A 25910-nucleotide genomic window follows, 5' to 3' on the forward strand; every position below is an offset into this window, starting at 1 on the left:
GATGACACCGCCGGTGCCCCCGTGCCCCCCTGTCCCCCATGACACCTTCTTACCCCCGTGTTCCCCCAGCCCCCCGGTGGCTCCCCATCCCCGATGACACCCCCATAACCCCCCATGCTCCCCCATCCCCGGTGACATCCCTGTTCCCCCCATGCCCGGTGACACCCCGTTTCCCCCCCATGTCCCCCATCCCCGGTGACACCCCCATAACCCCACATGCACCCCCATCCCCGGTGACACCCCCATAACCCCCCACGTCCCCCCATCCCCGGTGACATCCCCATAACCCCCCCATGTCCCCCATCCCCGGTGACACCCCCATAACCCCACATGCACCCCCATCCCCGGTGACACCCCCATAACCCCCCACGTCCCCCCATCCCCGGTGACACCCCCGTAACCCCCCCATGTCCCCCCATCCCCGGTAATGACACCTCCATAACCCCCCCATGTCCCCCTATCCCCGGTGACACCCCCATAACCCCCCATGTCCCCCATCCCCGGTGACACCCCGTTCCCCCCCCGTCCCCCCATCCCCGGTGACACCTCCATAACCCCCCCACGTCCCCCCATCCCCGGTGACACCCCGTTCCCCCCATGTCCCTCCATCCCCGGTGACACCTCCATAACCCCCCCACGTCCCCCCATCCCCGGTGACACCCCGTTCCCCCCATGCCCCCCATCCCCGGTGACGCCCCCGTTCCCCCCATGTCCCCCCATCCCCGGTGACACCCCCGTTCCCCCCATGCCCCCCATCCCCGGTGACACCTCCATAACCCCCCCATGTCCCCCCATCCCCGGTGACACCCCCGTTCCCCCCATGCCCCCCATCCCCGGTGACACCCCCGTTCCCCCCATGCCCCCCATCCCCGGTGACACCCCCGTTCCCCCCATGCCCCCCATCCCCGGGGACACCCCCGTTCCCCCCATGCCCCCCATCCCCGGGGACACCCCCGTTCCCCCCATGCCCCCCATCCCCGGGGACACCCCCGTTCCCCCCATGCCCCCCATCCCCGGGGACACCCCCGTTCCCCCCATGTCCCCCATCCCCAGTGACACCTCCATAACCCCCCCATGTCCCCCCATCCCCGGTGACACCCCCCGTTCCCCCCATGTCCCCCATCCCCAGTGACACCTCCATAACCCCCCCATGTCCCCCCATCCCCGGTGACACCCCCGTTCCCCCCATGTCCCCCATCCCCAGTGACACCTCCATAACCCCCCCATGCCCCCCATCCCCGGTGACACCCCCCGTTCCCCCCATGCCCCCCCATCCCCGGTGACACCCCCCGTTCCCCCCATGTCCCCCATCCCCAGTGACACCCCCGTTCCCCCCATGTCCCCCCATCCCCGGTGACACCCCCGTTCCCCCCCATGTCCCCCCATCCCCGGGGACACCCCCGTTCCCCCCATGTCCCCCCATCCCCGGTGACACCCCCGTTCCCCCCATGTCCCCCCATCCCCGGTGACACCCCCGTTCCCCCCATGCCCCCCTGCCCTCTCCCCCAAACCTGCCGCCATGGCGCGCGCCGCCGGCTCAACCGTCCCGCGCGGCCGCAGCCAATCGGCGGCGCGATACGGCCCGTCACGTGATCCGGGACCCGCCCCCCCCCCCCCGCCCCGCCCCCTCCCCGGGGTCGCGACACGATCGCGACAGAGGCGGGAGGAGCGCTCGGTGCGCGGGGCCTTTATGTGCCCGCCGGCTCAGAACGCCGGGTCGCCGAAGCCGAAGCGGCGCTGGGCGGCGCGGATCTCCCGCAGCAGCGCGTCGTTCCGCAGGCCCAGCTGCGGGGAAGGGGAGGGCGGTCAGGGCCGGGCTCCGCCGGGACCCCCAGCACACACACGGCTGTGCGGTGCCTCAGCCCGGCCGGGACACCGACGGCAGACGGAGCTTCCCGTGCTGCAGCCGGGCCTCCAGCTGTGGAGGGAGCCCCTGCGGGGTACAGACACGAACCTTGACGGTGTATTTGTAGCACTGCTCTGCCTCCAGCTCCCGCCCGCCCTGCGACAGCGACAGAGCCGCCAGGGAGGAAAGCGTAGGATCGTTTAGGCAGGAAAAGATCTTTAAGACCATCAAATCCAACCATTCCCCCAGCACTGCCAAGGCCACCGCTAACCCATGTCCCCAAGTGCCACATCCACACGGCTTTTAAATCCCTGCAGAGATGGTGACCCCACCACAGCCCTGGGCAGCCTGTGCCAGGGCCTGACCACCCTTTCAGGGAAGAAATTTCCCCAATATCCAATCTAAACCTCCACACAGTTTGAGACCATTTCCTCTGGTCCTGTCCCTTGTTCCCCGGGAGCAGAGCCCGACCTCCCCAGGCTTCACCCTCCAGTCGTGAGGGGCCCAGAACTGCCCCCGGGACTGGAGGTGCCTCGGCAGTGCCCCTTCCCCAGGAAAGGTACAAGATCTCAAAGAAGGGACATTTGTAAGAAGCTCAGCAGGGAGGACATGCCCCAGGGCATGACAAGAAGCAAGGAAGGGCTCTGCCTTTGCCATCTGAACACTTTGCTTTCCCCAAGCACTGCCCCCAGACTTTTTACCACCATAATCTTTGGGTTTGTGAGCAGATGCCAATAAACCCCCCAATAAACCCCTGAAAACCCCCCTGCCCATCGGGCTGGCCGGGGCTGGGCACTCACTCGCAGACAGATGAGGGCAAGATATCCCCACACTTCAGCGTTGGTGTTATCTAGGGCATTGGCTTCAGAGAGAGCATCTTCTGCTTCCACCAGCTCTCCCAGCTTGAGGGAGACAAGGAGAGGCATGGACAAAAGGCAGAAGGGGCTTCAGAAGTGAACAGCCATTGCTCTAACAGCAGAAGAAATCAGTGCATCAAAAGCTCCTAGCAGGGTTCCCCTGATAGGGACGCAGGGAAAGGATTTAGGACAGAGACAAGCAGTCATCCTCAGTGCCAGCATCCAGCTCTCCAGTCTGGAGAACAAACTTCCCACTGCTGGCCCCCCTGGGATCACACACTATTTTCAAATCAGCCTCCAGCTAAAGGAAAGCAGCATAAACACCTTCACCTCCAGGAACTGAGTGATCCAGCTCCATGAGGAAACATGGCTGTGCTCCTGCTCCCTATTCCTGCTGTGCAGCAGGTCCAGGCAGGCAGGGGTAGCTGGTGCCCGGTGGGCTGCACTTCCCTGGCCCGATTCCACAGCCCCTCAGGAATTGCACATTTGGCCAAGGGGGAAACAGAAGTTCATGTTCCTTCCCTGGTTGCTTCCCTTGGCCAAACTCCCTTGAAGGAACCTGGTGAGGTGTTCCTTGGGGAGATACCACACTGCTGGTGGCTGGGTGTCCTTGGCAGCCTCTCAGATGTGCTGGATTCCCTTGAGAAAGCACTGAGATTCCTCCCTACTGACATCCCACTCAGTTCCTTGGTGGTGACATGCAGGTCATGTGCAGGCAGGCACTGGGAGCAGAAGCCCAGACTGCTTGCCATGCCACCCTGGGGAAGGAGGTTCTGGCTGGAGCTGGGATGAGGGGGAAGGCTGGCTGCTCCCAGAGCAGGTGCTGAGCAGTGACACAGCCCATCTGAGCAGCCCGGGTGCCACAGTAGGACTGTGACAGTGCACAGGACATGATGGCCTGTGGAGCCACAGGTCACAAGCAGCCAAGCTTTACTTAAATCCAGGGGATCGTGCAAAAGCCAGCCCTGTGTCCCATGCCATGGCAGTGATTAAAGCACAGATGACATGAAGGCAGTGGCACTTACCCTGTAGCAGGCGATCCCCACCCCCAGCCACGTGAGACAGGACGCAGAGTTGTCACAGGCGAGCAGGTAGATCTGCTTGGCCCGGCCATACTGCCAGGGGAGAGAGAGCCATGCTTCTGCATCACCACATCCCTCCACAGGCAGCCCCCCCCCTCAGGGATTTGCCAAACACCCCATTTCCAGTGGGACTCAGACACACACTCTCCCCACAGCTGCTGGGGGAGCAACTTGCTTTGTGGTAACTTCCCCTCCACCACTCCTGCTGGCTCCTCACCTCTTTCTCTTCCAGGTAGATGGAGCCCAGGCGCAGGTAGACAAAGTGCATGTCCACAGCATCCTCCACAAAACTGACCACTCGCTCATAGCACTCCTTCGCCTGGCCACAGTCCCCCTTCAGGTACCACAGGTGTCCTTTCTGAGCCCAGACATTTGGGTTCTGTGCACACAAAACCAGGAGTGAGACAGGGATGGGAGACAGGAAAGAGAAACACCTGGGAGGAGGGCTGGGACACCTGTAAGCAGCAGAAAGGAGGAGCTGAGCAGTGTTTAATTATATTATCACAACAACCCCCTGCAGCACTCCAGGCTCTCCAGGGGAGAGAAGGAAAGAACCTAGAGGTGCCAGTTGGCAGCAGCTGAACATGAGCCCAGGGGTGCCCAGGTGGGCAAGAAGGCCAATGGCCCCTGGGCTGTACCAGCAGGAGCAGAGCAGTGAATTCCCCCTGTGCTGGCACTGCCGAGGCACCTCCACCCCTGGGGGCAGTTCTGGGCCCCTCACAATAAGACAGATATTGAGGGGTTGGAGCATGTCCAGAGAAGGGAACGGAGCTGGGAAGGGGCTGGAGCAGCAGGAGAGGCTGAGGGAGCTGTGGGGGCTCAGCCTGGAGAAAAGGAGGCTCAGGGGGGACCTTCTGGCTCTGCAACCCCCTGACAGGAGGGGGGAGCCGGGAGGGGGTCGGGCTCTGCTCCCAGGGAACAAGGGACAGGACAAGAAGAAATGGCCTCAAATTGCACCACACTGGATACTGGGGAAATTTCTTCACCGAAAGGGCTGCCCAGCCCTGGCACAGCTGCCCAGGGCAGAGATGGAGTCCCCATCCCTGGAGGGATTTAAAAGCCATGTGGATGTGCCACTTGGAGACATGGGGTAGTGGTGAACGTGGCAGTGCTGGGGGAACGGTTGGTCTCAACGATCTTAGAGGGCTTTTCCAACCTAAACAATTCCATGATTCTATGATAGCAGGGCAGGTTTTACACACAGAGTTGAAGTCAGCGGGCTGCCTACAGGACACCAACCATGGGATCCCCCCTCCAGCTCCCTGCCCAGTGTCCTGGCCTGCACAAGGCTCCCAGGTACAGTCAGCAGCCACAGAGCATTCCGAGGTGTCACCTTCCTCCCTCCTTCTGTTGAACCTGCCTCCCCAGAGCCACCTTCCCTCTCCACTGAATAGCAACCTTGTTTCTCACAAAACAGAGCCTGCCTCATGCACCAAGAGAAGTGAGATCAGGATATACCCACCCAAAGGGAAAAGAAAGGCAGACACTGCAGAGGGAAAGGCAGAGACAGGCTCAGAGATGCTGCCTGTCTGTGCAGGAGGTGACAGGAGGCCAGGAATGAATAGGATAACAGGCAGGGCAGGGCTGCAGCCACAGCCTGGTGTGACTGCTCTCCCTGCTGAAACTGTTGTGGACTAACATTGAATTGTAAAGTGGAAACGAAGCTCTGGGTTCACACACACACCAGCACAGGTGGCTGCAGTGTTTGGGTGGGGTCCTGCTGCAGCCCCCCAGGGACACATTACCGTGCAGTCAATCCGAACGGCCTCCTGCAGACACTGCTCACAGCTGGGGAGATCTTCCTGCAGCAGGTATGTCCGGGCCAGTGCCAGGTAATACCCACAGCTGGGGCCTCCCTGGGGGCTCAGCAGCTCGTGGGCCAGTGCCTTGTGAACAAACTGGGGAGGAAGGGCACAGGTGGTGGTTAGGGGAGCAGGGAAACCACAGGCACACCAGAAGGACAGGGCAGGGGGCTGACAGACAACCTGTTTGACTTCCATGAATACAAAACACATGGGAGATTTTTTTTCCCCTCTTTTGAATGTTGGTCTAATGAAAGGTGTCCCTGGTCTAATGGAAGGTGTCCCTGCCCATAGCAGGGGATTGGAATGAGATGAACCTGAATGTCCCTTCCAACCCAAACCATTCCATGATTACTTCTGTTTTGCTTTAACCAACTCATTCTGCCATGTAGAATTTAGGCAGGCAGCATAACATGACAATCAGAGAGACCCCAGAGATAACTGTGTGGGACAGGGACATTCCATAGGTGAACAAAAATTACTCTGACACACACAAGGGTCTGAATCATAGGGGTTCTGGCGTCTTGGAAACATCACAATAATGGCTCCTGCCTCTGAATGTACAGAGAGGAGCACACTGCACCATTTCTGAGCTGGCTGCTCCCTCTGCAGCAGGCAGTGCTGGGCTGAGGCCCCCTGAGGGCCTCACCTGCCCGAGATGGCTGTGTCCACAACCAGCATTTTGGGCTGAATGCTCTCCCTAGCCACAGTTTTGCATCTCTGGGCAGTGGTGGCGTTGCTCCCTCTTGTGCTCAGCATCTGGAGTGGCCACAGCTCATTCCCTGAGCCCAGGAAACAAGGCTGACTGAAGATGCCACCAGCTTTTTGGGAATAAACCAACCTCCCTTCCCACTCCTCCACTCCCTGTTGAGCTGACCTGGATAGCATTGACTTTCATCAGGAATTCCACTGCCTTCATGAAGACTGTGCAGGGAGGTTGGTGAGGTCCTGAATCAAGGGATGGTGCTGCAAGAAGACGTGTCTCTGTCAGTCCCTAAGTGGGGGATTTATTTCTGGAGGCAGAGCAGGGGCTGAGATCCTGGTGGGGACAGAGGAATCCCAGTAACATGGTGTAAAACCCAGGAGGTGGCAGGGGAGGCTGAAGCAGAAATTAACTCAGCATTTCTTTCTGAAGGGCTTAAGTTTTGTATGAGATCTAAAAAGAAGTAATGTTCTTGATCCACTGATTTTCCAGTCCAAATTCAGAGGAAAAGGTGGGAATTTATGAACGATGCTTGTCAAAAACAACTTCAGTGAGGGTCTTGCCTCCCCAAACCAACCAGGGGCCCTGAGGCACCTGGCACTGCCATGTCCACCATCCACTGGGGAGTGGAGCTGTGGAGGAGGCAGATCACACACCACAGGACCAGAGGAGATCCATAGGGACAGTTTAAGAGCAGGCATCCCAGAAGAGAGACATTCCAACAGCAGAGGAAGGCCATTGGGTACGTGACATGAGAGAGAGAGCTGCATTCAGGCTGTCCATCCTGAGATGTGCTGCTCTGAAAATTGGGATGAACCTGCTTTGCCTAGAGATTCCCTGGCTAGGGAGAGAGAACAGGCCTTGGTGTTGTGACATGCACAGCTCCCTGCTCCCACATTACTCCCCACTGATCCCACAAGGCCATCTCCCAGCACTGGGCTCTCCCTTGCACACCAGGTCCCCATTCCCTGACCTTCCAGGGCTGTCTCTGGTGCCATAGCCTCTTCCTTGGATGTCACACAGGCCAGGGCAGGCTCCACCACCTCTGAAAGTTTGTCAGCTGAGCCATCTGGAACCCCCTCTGGAATGAAACCCCCAACAACCATTATTTGGAAAGGGTTTGCCATAAACCTTCCCAGTTGGGAGCATGATTCCACAAGAAATGGGGAAGAGAGAAAATATAAAAGATCTATCAGATTTTCAAAGGTGGGAAGAAATTTCTTCGCAGGAGGCAATCCCTGGGGCTGGGGTTTTGAGTACAAGGTTACCATGTGAAGCCAGAAACAGGTATAAATGAGGCAGGAGGAGAGGAAATGGCCTCCAATTGTGCCAGGGGAGGTTTATGTTGGATATTAGGGAAAATTTCTTCACTAAAAGAATGGTCAGGCCCTGGCCTGCCCAGGGCAGCGGTGGAGTCACCATCCCTGGAAGTGTTCAAAAGCCATATGGATGTGGCACTTGGGAACATGGTTTAGTGGTGAACATGGTGGTGCTGCGTTAACAGGTGGACTTAATGATCTTGGAGGCCTTTTCCAACCTTAGTGATTCCATGATTCTATGAATATCCCTTCCCTCATAATCAGAAGGGACCAAAAACCACACATGACATGAGCCTGCTAGCCTGAGGCACTGTGCATGGAGTAGTGACAACATTAAAAAAAAAGCCAGCCAGCATTTCCTGCAGCCTGGCCAAACATTTGGGACTCAGGACAGTCTCAGCTCAGGCTGGACTCAGCAGGGCTCCAGAGGAAGCTGCTGATTTGCTCTTTGAATTGGTGAGGCAGAGCTTTCCGAGCTGTGTTGGGAACTCACAGCAACAGCTTTCATGGAATTCTACTCCAGCTCACAGTCCACATCTTCTTCCTTCGCCCTTTGTATTTCTCCTCTTAGAAATTCCCCTCCTTCCACCATTTACCATGTCCCACACAGCTCCAAGCCCCTCCTTGCTGGTGCCAGGGCACCTCCTGGGTTTGCCCAGCATTACCTGGCAAGAATTCCTCTGGGTCTGTGCTGGGAGAAATGTCCTTTTTCCCTTCTCCTCCCTCAGCAGCCTCGGGGATTCTTCTCTCCTCACTGGGCTGTACTTGCAGGAGCTTCTTGGCCTCACGGAAGTTCCTTTCTGCCTGAACATTATTGTTCTGCAGCTCATAAAACAAACCTGTGGGAGACAGACAGAGCAGCACAAGCAGACACCTGACCCTTAGCAAAATCTTTGCCTTAGCTCTCAGATTGGAGCAAGGAGAAGAGGATTGGGAGCAGGACAAATGCTTGGCTCTACAGGAACACCTGGAGGACCAGGTAGGCTTGGCTTTGTACCTGAGAGGGTCCAGGCTACGATGCTGGATGGCTCCAAGCAGCAGGCATCCTCAAAGAAAACCTCTGCATCCTCATAGTGCTGCAGCATGACAGCCCCGATCCCACAGAGCAGCAAACTGGGGCAAGAGGGGCCAGTCAGCCTTGCAGGCCCCAGGTAGTGGTGTGGGGGACACCCCCCACCTTCCCACCAACCCACTGGGAGCGCTCAGCACCTTTGGACGTGCTGGAGATCCACAGAAAGAGCCTGCTGGAAGCATTCCTGGGCTTTGGTGGTGTCCTCGTGCAGGAGGCAGAAGGCTCCATAGTCCAGCCAGGCCTGGATGTTGTGCTGGTCCTGAGTTATCCTCTAGACAACAGAGATCAGGACTTTCTTGACCACCCCAGCCCAGTTTGGCAGGAATCAAGCCCTTGCCTATCACATGTGAGGGTGTCCCTTAATTGGGATTGTGCTGGAAGCCCACTTCCTCTAAGCTTCCTCCGCCTAACACATACCCTCCAGCTCCAGCTGACCCCCTCCAAGGGCTCAGTGTCCCCAGTACTGACCCAGCAACCCTCTTGGACCAGCTCATCCCATTTCCCCTGGCCTTGAGGCTGGAGTCACAGAATCACAGAATATGCCAAGTTGGAAGGGACCCATGAGGATCATCGAGTCCAACTCCTGGCCCTGCACAGGAACCATCCCCAAGAGTCACACCCTGTGCCCGAGAAAATTGTCCCAACGCTTCTTGAGCTCTGTCAAGCTTCAAGAATGGACAATACTCATATATATGAGTCCTTAGCGACCTGGCCAGGGATAGTCACACATCCTGCAGAGAGCAGCATTTCCCTGGAAAATCCTTCCCCTTCCAGTCTGAGTATCCCGGTCACGTTCAGCTCCTTCCTCCCTACACCACAGTCCAGGCTGGCTGAGCTGTCACCAGTGGCCCCACACTGCTGCCAGCACAGACACAGGGGACATGGGCATGGAAGGACAGAGGCTCCTTTACCTGCTGGTGGTACAGAGAGGCCAGTTTGTAGTCCTTGTTGGCTTCAGCTTCGCGAGCAAAGAGCCCGAGCTGCTCCTGGGTGGTGCGGGATGGAGGGGCGGGAGAAGCACCTTCCTCAGAGAGGAGCTGGTAGGGAGTGAGACAGTGTTACTGGGGAGGGGAAGAATGGTTCATGTGATCCCAGTCAGCACTGCACCCAGTACAGACCAGTATGGCTGGGGCTGGACACCAGGGAAAGGCAAGCTGTCCCAGCTGCTCTTTGTGGTGGGACACATTCCTGTCACTCTGAGGTACCTCTGCCCCACAGGAACAGGGCAATATCCATTTTTACAAGGGCATGGACAGGCACAACAAGGGAGAATGGCTTCCCACTGCCAAAGAGCAGGGTTAGATGGGATATTGGGAAGAAATTCTTCCCCATGAGGATGGTCAGGCCCTGGCACAGGTTGCCCAGAGAAGCTGTGGCTGCCCCATCTATGGAAGTGTTCAAGGCCAGGTTGGACAGGGTTTGGAACAACCCAGTCTAGTGGAAGGTGTCCCTGACAATGGCAGGGGTAAAACAAGCTTTAAAGTCCTTTCCAACCCAAACTATGCCATGTTTCTATGATTATTTACAGTGATGTCAAGCTTCTGTGGTGCCACTCACTGGTGACCCCAGCTCATGCTGGAGGTCTGTGCTCTGCCCAGGTGAGTGGCAAGAGGCACAAACCCAGCCACCAGCTACAGCAGCTTTACAAGTGGTATCTCACACATATGCCACCATCAGGATTTTGTAGCAGCAGGATACAGATGCACTAGACCCTGCCTTGAGTGTAGCTTGGGGCCCATGTGTGATAACTGCAGAAATGGAAACATGAGCCTACTTCTGTCTTGAAGGCAACAGTCCTTCACCTGCCCTGGATTCACAGTGAAGTCGTGGCCCAAGTGCCCCAGGTTTCTCCTTACCTGGTTCAGGGCAACGTGCATCTGTTCCACGAGGTACACGTAGAGCTCACTGAGGAAAGCCTGGAGCTCCTCCTGGGTCTCAAATGCTGTGGTCTTCAGGTATTTCTCCCTCACAATCTTCACCACAGGATACTATGGAGACATGGGACTGTTGGACAAGGAAGGTCCTCCCTGTGCCCCCCACCAGCTCCGTTATCAGAAGGAGCCAGAACACACTGATTTTGCCTGAAGCTCCAACTTAGTTCTGAGGAATAAATCCAGCCCAGCACTGTTAAAAGTGAAAAAAAGCAAGCAGAGGGAATTCCTTCCTCACCTCCCTGACACCCTGGTGCCCCTTTAGGGACAGCATGTGGAAGCCTCATCCCCTTGGCACAGAGGGGGGGTCTCTGGTCAGAGCATAGCCAGGGCTGAGCAGCTGAGAGAGGGGAACTCCCTTTTCCTGCCAGGGCAGACTGTGGGGTGTGTGAGATATCAGCTTTGCCTTCCTCAGGTTATGAGCATGGGGCTCCCATTCATAGGGAGTGTTCTCCAGGTGTGGGACCAAAGCAGCTTGGTACCTCCTCCATTAGAGGTGAATCCTGTCCCCCCAGTGCCTGTTGTAACAGCTCTGAGTGGCAGGAGGGGATTCTGGAACACCACATCATCCTGAGTTACCACCATGGAGCAGCAGTTCCTCACTGAAAAACTGCTGGGACAGAACAGCACAAATGAGCCTTTACCTTTAGCTGTTCCTTAAAAGCAAAATATTTCCCAGAGGTGTTGAGCTCATAGTTGAGCTGACGCTTCTGTTCCTCCAGGGTTTGGTGGTCTATTGCTCCCTGGTCAGGCAGCTGCTTCCCAAAGAGCTTGTGGTATTCACTCAGGATGGCATTGGCAACGCTCGTGACACGTTTGTGATAATCTTCCACCACCTAGGAAATTAATTAATTAAATTTCACAAGTCACTTATGCAATCAGCCTTGATATGTATTTGATTTGGCACAGCCCATGCCTCCCATTAACTCCACCTGACTCAATTAGTCTGTCACACATCCTTTCCTGTCCACGCCTGAGGGCTGAGAAAACATCTACAGGTAAACACAAAAGAGCTCCTTCCTGCAAGATTTTTTAATAAGAACCCAGTATTTCAGTCATTGCTGTCTCTTCTATAGCAATATAACTGTCTGTGAGTAAAATACATCTCATTTACTGGGAGCCTTTAAGGCCAGGAGCCAGCCTTCTTCAGCAGAGCCTGTAATCTCCATAATCTTGGTCCTCAGGAATTCTGGGTGACCTGAGAGTGGTCAGGGCTGATTCATGTTTGTCTGAGTCTGATGAAGCACATGGGCTAATCAGAGACAAGAAACTGTTGGCACTGCCCAGGGCAAACATTAGGCTCTGGTAGCCTCTTTCCCCAGCATCCCATTTCCTTCCAAACATCCCCTCACTGCTGCCTTCCCTCCTTTGCTCCATCTCTTCCCTTTGTATGGGCTGTGAACATGGGTGATGTACCCCAGGAATGATTTTCCAAGGCACACTAGCATGGAGATAACACAGCCAGAAGTTTCCTTTTCTGGGTATTTCATGGAATTGTAGAATCACAGAATATCCCAAGTGGGAAGGGACCCACAAGGATCACGAAGTCCAACCCCTGATCCTGCACAGACACCCCAACAATCCCACCCTGTCCCTGAGAGCGTTGTCCAAACACTCCTGGAGCTCTGGCAGCCTTGGGGCTGTGCCCACTGCCCTGGGGAGCCTGTTGAATGCCCAACCACCCTCTGGGGGAAGAACCTTTTCCTGAGATCCAACTTGACCCTGCCCTGGCACAGCTCCAGATGTTCCCTGGGGTGCTGTCCCTGGTCACAGGGAGCAGAGATTGGAGCTGCCCCTCCCACTGCCCCTCATGAGGAAGCTGCAGACTCCGATGAGGTCTGACCTCAGTCTCCATATCTCCAGCTGAACACAGCAAGTGACCTCATCCACTCCTTACATGGCTCTATTCCCCTCTAGACCCTCCACCATCTTCGTGGCTTTCCACCATCATCTTCTTCAAACCTCATCTACATGTTGCTGCAGGGTTGAGAATGAAGACTCCCCTGTGGGAAAGGAATGAGGGCAGGATGGGTGGCAGAGTGGTGGCAAGGTCACACACTTGCACGTACCTTCTTGGCTCCTTCAGTCTGGGCAGGCAGTGCAGGGCGAGAAGGAATCATCTCCTTGACCCTGTTAATGAGAGCACAGAAGAGATCAGCCAGATCCACTGCCAGGGAAGTCAGCCTGTTGTGGGCACAGGCAGCGTGTAGTGTGAGGGCTCCAACCTGCCATCGTGTCCCTGAGACACCTCACAGGGACCTGGGAGGAAAACTGATGCCAGACCAACAGTGAACTGTCAAGGCCAGATCCCTACAACTGATGCTTGTAGCTCATCATAGCAGGGTTAACATTTATTACTGGCAATCAAAAACACTGCTGGAGCAGCAGATCTGTAACTCAGAGCTCCTGCTCTGCCAGAGCAGCTGTAAGGAAGGAACTACCCTGAAGAAAGCTCTGAAAAATTTGATCACTGTATAGCCCAAATCACCTGATCCATCAGTTCCCAACATCACACAGTGCAGCTACGGCACCTCATCCCCTGGTCACAGATGGACACCAGACACCAACCTTAGACCACCCACCCCCAGACACCCCACCAACCCTGTCTGGGCCACTACTGGAGTTACATTAGTTACATTACACCTTTCATTAGGGTTACTGTAATTTTTACTAAGATTTATCAAGGTGAGGGTGACTGAGCACAGGCACAGGAGCATCTGTGGAGTCTCCCTCCCTGGAGATATCGAAAAGGCATCTGGACATGACCCTGAGTAACCTGCTCTGAGGGACACTGCTTGAGCAGGGAGGTCAGACTAGGTGAGATTGTGGAATTAAAATCCTTGGTGCCAAAACAGCCTTAATTCATTGAGATTTTATCAACATTTCCTGCTTGCTGGATATGAGAACACTCTCAGTCCTTATAACCCAATGAGCCAAGGTGCCACATGCCTCATTCAGCTGCACACAGCAGGTGAACGAGGAGTTACCCTGAACTCACATCCATTGCACTAGAAATGGTATAAAAAAGGCCAGAAAAGGTCTGTTCTAAGGGGGATTCACCTTCCTCAACCTGTTCCTCCTGGAAGACAGTAGGCAGCACAGAGGACAACACACATACTCTCCCTTCAAAGAATGGCTGATACTTCTGTTTGAGAGAGACACAGATCTGCACTTGTTATGCTTTATTCATTTGCTGCATTTTCTGTTTTTTTACTCAATAAATGAGATGTGCTGGTCCTTTCCTAGCCCATAACACAGCAGGGAGGAACTGCCTCAAATCAAACAGACAGTGGAAGACTCAAAGAAGCAGAGATGAAAGAGCAGCAGAACAACATGAAAACTAACATAAAAGCCAAAAATTGAGTAAAACATTGTGAGAAAACTTCTGAAAAGGTAAAAATGACAGAATGTTCTGGTGAAGTTACAGCAGTACTACCCCGGACAGTCCACTGCTGGTGGCCAGGACTCACAGGTAAAAGGCAAGCACACAGGGATTAGTGGGAAACAAAGCCCAGACAGGAACACAGACACTGTTGTGCTGCTCTGCTGTCTCTTGTTTCGAGAGGAACGGCAGGGAGATGCCAGCTGGGATGAACAAGTGTTTTCCTAACACACCAGATGCCACTTCTGAAGCAGTTTGGCCAAATCCTCCCCCTGATTCCCGTGGGCTTTGTCTCATGGCCTGGGTTGGTCCTTGCAGAGCATTCCAGGGGGGAGCTCTCTGTACAGCCCCCTTCCTACCCTGCAGAAATGAGCCCAGCCCCAGAGCACAGCCCCTCCTCACGCACCGGCGGGTGAGCTCCTCCCGCAGCCGCTTGGGGACCAGGGCCTTGTCCAGCTTTATCTCCAGCACCAGGAACGTTCCTGCCTCACTGTATTGCTGTGAAGATAAACATTGCTCTCACTGTCGTGCTGTCTGGAGCCTTCCCGGCCCGATGAAATACTGAGCATACAGCTGCAGATCCCCAGACTGCAGAGATACAGCTTGTTTTATGGCTCGCCCTCAGGATGAGTTACAGCAGCAAAACTCAGCTCAAGAAAACAGGTTAGGAAAAAGGAGAGAGCCCGGACAATCAATCTGCCTGCAGAATGAATGTGCATTCAGAGGAAGAAGCCAAAATATGAAGGAACCCTTTTAAATAAATGCCTGATAATTTACAGAGACCTTCTGGCCCAATGCTTGTCTGATCTCCAGCTGGACATCACTGGAAGAACTCTGGGACAGCATCTATATGAAATATCCCTTGTCCAACTCACTCTTAAGGAATTTAATTGCGTGGAAGGTGTGAGACACCAGCACAGTGATGCTCTAGCATCTCCTTCTCTTTGGAGAAACATAATTACCTGTCCATCAACGCTGCAAATTCTGGTACTTTCAGGTCCTCCAGTGCCATCTGACAACTGGATTTTGGATGGGCTCTGTAATGATTCAGAAAAAGATGTCTCTTGTTTCAGTCTCCATAGATCTCATATCTTTGGAAGTTCAGTGTGTCAGATGGTACCTTTGTTCAGTGCTAAGATTTCTGGTTAGGAGAGACCTCCTCAGGGTCTGCAGATTCCTCATGAGGGAAAGGCAGCACTGACCTCTGCTCTCTGTGACCAGTGACAGGACCCAAGGGAATGGCTGGAGCTGTGTCAGGGCAGGGTTAGGCTGGATATAAGGAGAAGGTTCTTCCCCCAGAGGCTGGTTGGGCACTGACCAGGCTCCCCAGGGCAGTGGTCACAGCCCCAAGGCTGCCAGAGCTCAAGGAGAGATTGGACAGAGTGGGATTGTTGGGGTGTCCTGTGCAGGGGTTGGACTCGATGATCCTTGTGGGTCCCTTCCAGTGGAGGAAATTCTGTGAGTCTGTGACAGTATCTCTTAGTTGGCTGAGGCAACACAGTTCCATCCCTGGTTCCTGCATCCACCCCTGATTCCTGCATGCCCCAACTACCCCTGACGTGGAAGCAGAGCAATCACAGTGCACTGTGCCTCCCAAGACCTTACCGTTTGGTTGGAATCTTTGTCTTCCTTCTGAGTCTTACTGGGAAGGGGAGGGGTCCCCAGCCCTTCCTTGAGCAGACTGAGATGTGACTTGAGTTCCCAGAAAATACTGTGCTGGCTTTTGGTCTGAGAAAAAGAGCGAACAGAGAGAATCAAGGGACAAAGTAGACTTCTCCTCACCTCTTTGCCTTAACCTCTCACATCACAAAACACATCATCAGGGTCTTAAATGCATTAAGAAGCTTTGCAACCTTATTCTCCTCCCCTAGAAGTTCAGCTGCCAATGCTCCAGGCCAGCCCTGATCCCATGTAGCTGTGAAGCTTCAGGTTGGATGATGAGACTCAGCAGGGTCTTTCCATCTTCTCTCAAGATTTGTGTTTTCACTGAGAACTGGCCCTTGATCCTTGCCTGAGCTATGTGATAGACATGTTGGAACCCAGCTCTATGATCCTGACACAACTCCTGGCTGGATCCTAGACCTGACTCATGGCTGTGGACTTGCCTGGTGATGTGGATTGTTAGAGGAATCTGGCTGCCCTCACCACATCTGCTCTGCAAACTTTTGGGTGCCCTCACCTGCCTGGCAGTAACTCTCAGCTCTCAGCTCACCCAGTGTGGAGCAGCTTCCCTGACACACAACAGGGAATGGCAAGAAATAGGTTTGTCAGGCTGTGTTTACACAGCGTTTGACCGCCTAGACAGGCTGTTCCCCCATCATGGTTATAGGAATTGGGCTTGCAAGAATTATGGGGATCCTGGGGAAGGGATGGAGCAGCTGTATGGAGACTGCCTAGACCACGAGGCAGCCAAAAGCATCCATAACACCAAGGAATGAGAAGGACTTCACTTTGTGACAGATGCCACAGGACAAGCAACACCACACAGCCAAGATGCTGTCATTCATGATGGGGAAGCAGAGCCCAGCAGACAGCTGTGTGCCCAGCCCTGCTCTACAGCAGCCAGTGGGAGCAGGGAGACAGCAGAAGGGCTGGAATTCACCCGGCTCCTGCGCCTGGACCACAGGGAACGTGGGTGGGAAAACTCATCTGCCCTCCTGAAACAAGCTCAGGTCTGTTCCAGGAGGGTGGGAAAATGGAGATGTAACTGTCACTCTTAGTAACAGAGAGGGAGAAATGCAAAGAAAAATAAACCTCGGTGAGCCAGAGCTGAAAGAGCCCCAGTGACAGCTTTTTTGGTGGTTGCCTGGGGTAACGCAATCCTTTTAAAGCCACTGTTTGCTCTTCCCAGCAATACAGTTCATTTGCCCAGACTGGGGAGAGAGGAGCATTCTTACAGCTCTCAGCTGATGGCAGAGGGGGGAGTGGAGTGAGATTCAAAGCCTCTCTAAGCCCCCAGACCTGCTCACACACCCCCAGAAATTCTCTGCCTTGGAGAAATCCGCACCTAAGAGCTTTTATCACTATTTTTCTCCATCACCAGAAGAGCAGTGAAGGTTCAGATCCAGTTTCAAGTACCCCACTGCCCATGTTCCTTGCACCCAAACACCTCCTGCCCACTCTATCTCCTCCCAAACACCCCCCTGCCCACTCTGTCTGCTCCCAAACACCTTCTGCCCACTCTGTCTGCTCCTAAACACCCCCCTGCCCATGCTGCCTACTCCCAAACAGTCCCCTGGCCATGATGCCTGTTCCCAAACACCCCCCTGCCCACGCTGTCCACTCCCAACCTCTGTGCAAACCCAGCTGCAGAGCTGGAGCTCTGGCTGCCTTGCTGCTCTCACCTTCTCAAACACCTCACTGTCTTGGTAGCCAAAGACACGGAAAGCTCCTCGGATCTCCTTCACACCAGGGCACAGCAAAGGCAGCATGTTGACATATGCCACACCATGGAAGGAAATCTGTGTTTCATCTCCCTGGAAACACAGAGAAGGGACTGAGATACTGAACAGACTGTTATCCTCCTCAGGGAAACAGGGTCACTGATCCCATTAAGAAGAGGCCACACAGCAAACTGAAGCACCTGATGAGCCAGAGGCTCTCTGCCACTGGCACACAGCCGAGACAACCTGGATGAATACACTGGAGTCATTCCACATGTAGAATATTAATTTCATCCCAAACCCTGTGGGGCAGCTTTTCTCTCTAACTCCTGCACTCTGCTATTCTTCAGGCTGGTCTTGTTGAGATACAGCTGCAAAGTTAGCAGCTGTGTGGCTAGAAACCCTGCCCTGTGCATCTTGGGCTGGACAGAAACCAGGTGACTGCAAAATCTTGGCCCTGGTGAGTGCTGAAAGGAATTTACATCAATTTATATGACTTTACCATGGAACAGATTAGGAGCTCTCACACTACCAGCTGCCAGGAATGGAACCATTAGCTAAGGGGCTGTTCCTCTGTTAAATCACCCTGGTTTAGGTCCAAAATCATAACTTACCTACAGCCCAAGAAAGAAGGCATGAACTTCTTCAAGATGTTCCAAAGCACCATTGGCCAAAGATAAGCTCAGTGAATTACCTTCATTCTCTTCAAGGCCAGGCTGGACAAGCCTCTGAGCAGCCTGGTCTAGTGGAAGGTGTCCCTGCCCATGGCAGGGTGTTGGAATGAGATGGACTTTGAGGTTCCTTCCAACCCAAACCATTCTGGGATTCTGTGATTCTAAAAAGCACCCTTCCCCTGACCTCTTTCCACCCAGCTGCCACAGACCACCAGGGAGAGCTCTGTATGCTATAAAGAAAAAACATGACCCTTTGTCTATTTAACAGCTCTATAAATGGGATTTTTTACAAAGCCTCCTGCTCTCTGACTTGCTTTGGGCGGTTCAAGGCTGGTTTTGGTATCACAAAGGCATCAAAAGGAAAATGCATACCCCTCCCCACTGTTACCTTGTCAACTTTGCTAGCTTTGCCTTTGCTGGCTGGGGCCGTGGACACCCTGCAGAGCTCCACGGGCCAGTACCGACACTCCGCAACGCGCTTCTGCAGCCTGGGCACAAAGCAGGGATCAGGGCATGCACAGACCAAGCTGGAGAGCCTCACCACCCTCCCTTCTGCCCCAGCAGCCCCTCTTGAGTTTGCTTCAACCCAGGCCCACAGCAAACACCCCCAGGCCACAGGAACATGTGTGCTTTGGGGCAGCTGGGGACATTTTCCCCTCCACCCACTGCTGTTTTCACTTATGGCACAACCAGCTATAAAACAAGTGAGAGAGTGACACACTCGGTTTTCTCTCTCCCCTGGTTACTTCAGAAATAAAACAAGCAAGAAGGAGCGTGGTTAACTTTGGTGTAAATCCTGAACTGCACAGAGCAAGCAGACCCTGAGCTCCCATGCAATGTGGATGGTGACTCTGAAAGCAAGAGACATGTAGGGAAAAGAATTTTAAAAATCAAATGAAATAGAAGGGAATATTTCTACACAAGGAGTAATTTTGCTGCGAAACTCACAGCCATGATGCAGCTGAGGCCAAGAAAATAGAAGGATTCAAAGAGAAATGGAACACTTAGCCTGATCTTGAGCATATTGGAGCTGCTAAAGGTAATGCTTATCCAATAAAAAAGCAAATGAGGAGTGCCCACATGGAGTGAAAGTTTTTAATGTATTGAAAATTCAGTAAAATTTAATTAGCAGCTCAGAGGAGAGCTGTGTGGGCCACCCTACCCTACTCCATGCCTGCTCACCATAACTGCTGCCCCATCTTTCAAAGAGTCCCCAGCCCCAGTTGCTGGCAACAGGAATGAGCATTTGTGGCCTGGAGACAGCAGCTCCAGCTTCTCCACCTTCTCCCAGCACAGCAGTTCAAGGCAGTTCAAAGCTGCTCCCTTGCTCAGGCCAACAGGAGCCACGGGAGGTGAGGCAGAGCCACAGTTTGACCTGCAGGAGGTCTGAGACCACCTGCATGTTGCTGCTCCCAGCCTCAGGTCACTCATCTGAGCATGTTCTGGGGTGGTTTCCCCAGGTCCCTTACACAGCTACTGCAGCAGCATCCAGGTAACAGCGCCTTTCCACGTCCCAGACGATTCTCTTTGTGCTTTCTGCTTGGATCCTGAATTCCATATCCTGTGAGAAACAGCATGCAGTCAGAGCCAGGGCTCCACAGTCCAGTCAGAGCCAGCAATCCACAGCCTGCATCGTCCCCAGGAATGTTCCCTGGGAGAGCATGTGAGTCAGACAGAGGTGTCCAAGTCCCCACAGCCAGGCCAGCCCAGCAGAGAAGCCAGCAGCCCTTCCTGCAGACACCATCAGTGTTAAGAGCCTGGCTCACAGCACATAACACAACTCCCAGCCCAGCAGCTCAGTGTGGGTGGTTTTTGGGGACCAAACCTGCCACACAGCCCCTTGAGATCTCCCCTGCAGTGAATCTGCATGCCTGCTGTCCCAGGGGAACCATCTCCGTGCCTGGACACTGCACAGGGGACTGACCAACCACCTCCTCATAACAAATCTTTCTCAGTCCCTGCTGGTTCAGTTCCATCTGTGACCCTGCCAGTCCTTCCTCACCTCGCTTTTGGTGAGCTCTCCATCCTCATCCTCATAGGGCCCTCCAACAATGAAGGAGTTGGGTATGCTCAGGGCACCAGGGGCCAGGATGTTACCAAGGGGCCAGTTTTTGGGACGGGGTAATGGTTCTTTTTCACCACTGGCCTTCACAATGCCATTCCTGAAGAGCAAGGGGAGTTCCTTCTAGAGAGACATGAGAAACGAAGGATTTGCATTTCCAACAGAAGCAGGAGCAAGAGCCAGCTGCTCGGAGCTGGGATAACAAAGCTAAGCAGCAGTGCAGGGCCTGGCTCAGAAAACACACTCCACCACACACATACAAAGAATGGGATAAATATAAAGAGCCTTGTGGAAAAAACGCTGCCAGGTTGAATCCCAGTCTTTCCAAGCAGAGCTTTCTGTTAAAGAAACATGTCATGCCACAGAGACCCTAAGGCCTCTCAACAAAGGCTGCTGGTGCACAGGCACAGGAACTGTACAGCCCACGTGCCTGGACACTTGTTCTGTGGTGGGGGAGAACAACCCAAATCCCCTGACACCATGCCTGGACAATTCTCACCTCACCAGCTGCTGGTACTTGCAAACAAGCCATGTAGTTTTGCTGGGAATCAGTGGTAAATGCTTCAGGAACAGAATAAGCTGCCTCCAGCGTGACACTCAGGAGGCTCCCACTTGAGAACTCTGTGGCAGAGAGCAGGGGCTCTTTGGTGCACACTGTCACTTCAAGGCCAGCCTGTGAGACAAGGATAAAGTAGAGCCAGTAACTAGACAATTATAAGTTGCCTGGTCTTAAGGAGAAGCAAGCAGAAAACTAAGGCCAGAATGCATAATGTTATCTTATGCCTCATCTCAGATGTAAAAGAAAACAGACCAGGACAGGAAAGGAATTTTAGGATCAATTTGGCTCAATTGTGGTATTTGTTTGTTTAAATCACAGCCTGTTTGAGGTAGGGCATGTGCCCTGAGGGTCTCATAAAATGAGCCATGGAGAATGAGGCAGGGTCTCATAAAAGGAGCCACAGAGAAGGAACATCAAGGATGGAAAATGATGCTTTTCCCCTGGTGATTCAGAAGGCCGTGCTTTGCCTCTGTCCTATCTCCACACTCTGTGTGCAGCCTTTAATTACTTGTCCCAGCCCTGGATGGATGGTGTGCAATGAAAAACCAGCTGGTCAGCATTTATTACCTGGCCTCCCTAATGAGTGTCCCCCCACCTTGCTCACTGTGAACGTCTTAAACACAGAGATGCTAATGTGATATCCACCCTTCCAATTCACTCCTGGTGCTCACTGCAGGCAGGCTCAGCAGCAAAATTGGACACACTTTCCCAGTCTCATACTTCATTCCCTTCATTTTAGTCACTGGGTACTTTGCAACCAGCTGAATGAATAAGGACCCTTCAGAAAAGGCAGCCAGAGCTCATACAATAATGGACTCAGATAATTTAACCACAGCAAGGAAAACTAATAAAGCTGGAGAGGTGACCCAGGTGTTGTATTTTTTGAGTTTTTCACCACTGTGATTTCCATCTCTGTTTTTTTTCCAGAGCAAATCAGTAGCTGCACACATTAACATTTCCCAGCATGACTTCACCTATCACAGGCAACTAGGGACAGACGTCAATGGGAGCAGGAAAGGCCTCCAAGCCTGTAACATATAGGGCTGCACCATATCTGTGATGAGCCAGGTGGCTGAGTCATGCTCTCCCTCCCATTAAAAAGCAGCAGAGAGCTGAAGGAGGGAAGGAACAGTTCCGAATTCCACATACCGTGACCTCCAGGCGTGGGCTCTCTGATGGGGAGGCAGGCACTGCATACAAAGGAGCTGAGACCTTCAATGAACACTCTCCTGGGAAGAAACAGGAGTGCAAACAGCCTAAAGTGAGATTTTCAGCAGAGGATCATAGTCACGGAATGGTTTGGGTTGGAAGGGACCTTAAAGATCATCTCATTCCAATCCCCTGCCATGGGCAGAGACCCCTTCTACTAGACAAAATCATGGTCTAACACCTAATGCTGAGTTACTGATGCCACCCCCTCTCCTCCCCAGCCAGATTTTGCAGAGCAATGAAGGTCACTTTGTCAGAAGGAGGTAAGTTATAGTCAAGGTTCCATAAGCAAAGCTAAAAACGTGCCAGGGAGCAAGAAGTGGTTATGGAGGCTGTGGAAGTCAATGTTGTACCTTGCAGCAGAGGTAGAAGGTCCAACACAGCTTGGCCAAGAGGCGCAGTCTTCTCCTGTTTTTTCTTCTCTTTTTGCCCCACTTCTACCACAGTCACTGGGGAGATAAAAGGAGAGGAGCTGGCAGAGTTCCTCGGACCAGCAGTTCGGGGGCTGGGAAGGGTCTGTGTCAGCTCTGGCACATGCTCCTTGTCATCTCCCAAAGCCAACACGCACAGTGAAGCCAAAGGAGCACAGGCCGACATGGAAGGGGATTCTTCCAGCTGGCAGAGATGGAACACAAGTGCTGAGATCCTCCCACTGCTGCTGCTCAAGTGCTATCCCTGAACAAGGGACTCCTGCAGCCACAGTACCCACCAGGGACTTACCGAGCAGCGGTTTCTGCGCAATGACATCCAAGGAGTTGGGCCCGTCGGCGCTGCACTCAAAGCTGGTCGTGAAATTGTAGTTTGCTGTCCCGTCTGGCAAGACATCAACCTTGGAGGAGTCTCCCAGGACTGCTCCGTTGTACTCCACACGCACCAATGTGACCAGCACGTCGCTTTTGAGAGTTTTCTGTCAAAAAAAGAGCAGAGTAACACCTGCCTCTGCAGCAGCAGCCTGGGAGCCGAGTTCCTCCGGCAGCAGCTCAGTTCAGTGCCCAGGACAGGGCTCACGGATGGGGGCCTGTTCCACCAAGAGCAGCAGATGTTGGCCATGCTAGGACCTCACCCTTCCCTGCCTTTAAGAGGGAAATTTCCTGCTCCACCATGCCGTGATGCCCCAAAGATTATCAGGAGCCTTGGCATAGGAGATGGAGAGGTCCAGGCTTCACCCCAGGAAAGACACATCTAAAACAAATCCCAAAATACCCCACTGATATTTTTGTGCTTCCAAGAAGCTTGAGATGTTTGTTGTCTCTAAGAAGTAGCTCCTGAGCTACAGGGATGAGCTCACGGGATGCTTGTGATATCATGTCGCTGCAGAATGCCCGGAAATGGATGAGAGGAAACGGCCTCCAGTTGTGCCAAGGGAGGTTTAGATTAAATATTAGGGAAAATTTCATCACTGTAAGGGTGGTCAGGCACTGGAAGACACTGCCCAGGGCAGTGGAGGAGTCACCATCCCTGGAAGTGTTCAAAATACATGTGGATGTGGCACTTGGTTTAGTGGTGGCTTTGCAATGGTTGGACTCTATGGTCCTAGAGGCCTTTTCCAACCTTAATGATTCCATGATTCTATGAAATCAAAGAGGAGCTCCAGCAAGCTCTTTGGGGATCTCTGCAATTTGTTGTTACACCACCTTCATACCACTTGCTTTAAGCAGGGATGAGCAGATTCAAATTCTAGTTTGAATTTAAAATGTCTAAACAGAGGGGCTTAAACAGGAGGGATGGTGAGGGCACAACCTGTGGCAGTGGGGACCTGCATGCCTGGGCAGCACCAGGCACCTCTACAGCGAGAGGGAGTGCTGGGCAGCAAGTACCAAAGAGCCTCCCTGCAGGAGAAACACAGTTTAGTTCTCAATCCACAGAGAAGTGGCTGAATACAAGGACCATTGTACCCAAACAACTTTTCCTTAGTGCTGAGCCACAGGGATGCCCAACCTCCACAGCCTCTTCCTCAGCTCCCTCTCTCCCTGTCACTGGGGTAATTAGTTTCATGTTGGCTCTTATACAAAAAGAGATCTCTTTCACTTGGTTTTAATTTTCAGCCCCTCTCCCTGTCTCCTTGAGCATGCATTCTATGAATGGCTAAACAGAATCCAATTAACCTTCCTCTGTGCCATTAATTATCCAAGACTCCTCTCTCATCTCTCTCTACACTACCTCTAATTAACCAGATTCCACACTTATAGCTGGAAGTGGATTCCACATTCTTACAGCTGGAATTCTTTTCATATTGTTGTTGTTGTGATTGCCCTTTTGTAACCCCCCCTCCTTTTGCCACAGCCCTTTCTCAGGATGGAGCAATCAGAACCACAAAGCAACATTCTGAATGCAATCAATACATAGGCTTATTCTTTCCAGCATTATTTTTCCTCCTCTCACCTCATACTTCTCACCTGTTTGCTGAGTCTATCAGTGTGAGAGGTGCTCCAACACTACAATGTAACAGCCTCAAGCAGGTGCTTTGGGGTTGTTTTTTGCTCTCTTCTGCTGGAGCAGAAGCAAGGATTTGCATTTTTCTGCTTGAGCTTCTCCTCTGCATTCCCTCCCAAATGCCAGTTCCTCTAGGAGACTTTAAGGACAGCTGGGTGCATCACATGGAAAGCACAGCAGTGATGGTTTGATTGGCACCAGCTCATAGTCTGGCACTGGAGCCACAGCCTTTTTAAGCCCAGAGCTACCCTGTTGCTTTCAATATGGTTTAAACAGCTGTAGCTGGGATGAAAATCTGACTTCATAACCAAATTGAGATTTTTTCAGAGGTATTTGCCTCACTGATACACATTTTCACTGTGTTTTGCTTAAAAAAAAGCTGCCATTTACATACAGTTAGAGGAGGCAGAGAGTTACATTTCATCCCAGCATTTCTGGACTGCTGCTGAGGAGATGCATTCCCTAATTTATGTGACTCACAAGCTTTTGCTCTGTGTGAACAAACCCTCAGCAGGGAGAGGAACCCACAGTATGGTATTCCTGAATCTCTGATACTCCCACCACTCCCTCCTGTAGCCTTATCACCCCCCACCTGGCCTCAAACAGGATCCCAGCACACAGAATCTCTCTGGCCTCGTTTATTAAATTAGTAGAGACATTTTCAAAGAACTTTACCAGGTCCTGCGCCTTCAGGACAGTGATCTGTACTGCTGCTGGCTGTGACGTGCTGGGAAGAGCTGCAGCAGAGGACACGCTCCCACCAGCCAGCCCTGCAGGCACCTCCATGGCTCTGCAGGAGAAAGAATGAGGCAAGAAACATGAAACTGCTCCATTCCTCTCCCAGATACCTCTGCAGGACACAGCAGTGGTGGCTGTGAGCGCTATTCAGGGCTCGGCTGTCAAAACACCGCTGAAAGCAGAGGGCTTTGGCAGTGACGAATCACGAGGCGCAGGGAGAGGACAGAGAGAAATGTAATGTGAAAATTATCTGGCTCTGTAAACTTCACCCAGCTGCAGCTCTCAGGAAGGACTCGCTGTGCCAGACTGCTCTCGGCTCCGAGCGCCACGTACAGCCCTGGGCGCTCTTTTACTCCGTGTTTAAATTAATCATGACCTCCTGGGCCAAAGGCCTGTGGCTGCCACCCCACCTCCTCACGGCTCCCACATGCCCAGGGGACCTGGCTCCATCTGCTCCTCGGGTTTGGGAATCCCTCCAGAGACTCAGAGCACCCCGAGGACCCCACGGCCCCGCTGCCTCACACCCCCCGCTCCCGCAGCCGGGGCAGGGGCACTGATGTCCGCCCGCGCCTGGCAGGGCAGCCCCTCAGCGCACCCTCATGGTGCAGCCCCTGACCAAGGGTCCTGGGGAACTCCTGCAGACCCTCACCCACGGGTCTGGGGCCTCTCCCACCTTAGGGTGCACCTGCCCGCAGCCCCTCACCAACGGTCCTGGGGGTCCTCCCGCCCGGGCGGTCCTGCAGCCCCACACCGGCGGAGCGGGGCTCGAACCCGCGGCCTCCCTGACTCGGCGCAGGGCTCGCGTCCCGTAACCACAGCGACGCGGCTGCTCCCGCAGGACCCGAAACCTCGCGAGAC

General features: G+C 53.6%; 2 protein-coding genes across 6 annotated transcripts in view; both read right to left on the reverse strand.

Moving 5' to 3' along the window:
- LOC135422910 (mitochondrial Rho GTPase 2) overlaps window positions 1–1564 on the reverse strand; it is a 47223-nt gene extending 45659 nt beyond the window's left edge. The window contains exon 1 of one of the 2 annotated variants that reach the window (XM_064672517.1): window positions 1512–1553. In XM_064672517.1, the coding sequence (XP_064528587.1) occupies window positions 1512–1521 (10 nt within the window). In that variant the 5' untranslated portion in view covers window positions 1522–1553. Of the gene's footprint in view, window positions 1–1511 lie in introns of both variants that reach the window. The other variant, XM_064672511.1, reaches the window with a different exon arrangement.
- A 110-nt stretch (window positions 1565–1674) lies between these two features.
- CFAP70 (cilia and flagella associated protein 70) lies at window positions 1675–25895 on the reverse strand. Of its 4 annotated transcripts, none has more exons than XM_064672528.1 (28): window positions 25756–25895; window positions 24990–25104; window positions 22602–22788; window positions 22235–22330; window positions 21822–21901; window positions 20613–20786; window positions 20054–20236; window positions 19521–19612; window positions 18440–18539; window positions 17339–17470; window positions 15600–15722; window positions 14957–15031; window positions 14401–14492; window positions 12682–12742; window positions 11257–11448; window positions 10538–10669; window positions 9593–9718; window positions 8819–8952; window positions 8607–8722; window positions 8275–8448; window positions 7264–7371; window positions 6465–6553; window positions 5531–5683; window positions 4003–4164; window positions 3729–3818; window positions 2647–2748; window positions 1955–2002; window positions 1675–1785 (listed from the first exon to the last, which is right to left on the reverse strand). In XM_064672528.1, the coding sequence occupies exons 2-28, from the start codon at window positions 25098–25100 to the stop codon at window positions 1705–1707; spliced, it is 3213 nt and encodes a 1070-aa protein (XP_064528598.1). In that variant the 5' UTR covers window positions 25101–25104; window positions 25756–25895; the 3' UTR covers window positions 1675–1704. The 4 variants fall into 4 exon arrangements, with proteins under 4 accessions (XP_064528598.1, XP_064528599.1, XP_064528600.1 ...); XM_064672529.1 differs by having other exon boundaries at window positions 25726–25854; XM_064672530.1 differs by lacking the exon at window positions 3729–3818.
- Between the last annotated feature and the right edge of the window lie 15 nt (window positions 25896–25910).

Source organism: Pseudopipra pipra, chromosome 16 (assembly GCF_036250125.1).
Source record: "Pseudopipra pipra isolate bDixPip1 chromosome 16, bDixPip1.hap1, whole genome shotgun sequence".
In the NCBI taxonomy this organism is placed as follows: Eukaryota; Metazoa; Chordata; class Aves; order Passeriformes; family Pipridae; genus Pseudopipra; species Pseudopipra pipra.

Excerpts from the sequence above, each read along its gene's own strand:
- CFAP70 (XM_064672528.1), bottom strand. The coding sequence starts at position 25,100 with ATGGAGGTGCCTGCAGGGCTGGCTGGTGGGAGCGTGTCCTCTGCTGCA. Across the intron at positions 15,723-17,338 it reads ACAGTGAGGTGTTTGAGAAG|ACCAAAAGCCAGCACAGTAT; the intron begins GTGAGAGCAGCA and ends TCTTTTTCTCAG. Across the intron at positions 11,449-12,681 it reads AGACTGAAGGAGCCAAGAAG|GTGGTGGAAGATTATCACAA; the intron begins GTACGTGCAAGT and ends TTAATTTCCTAG.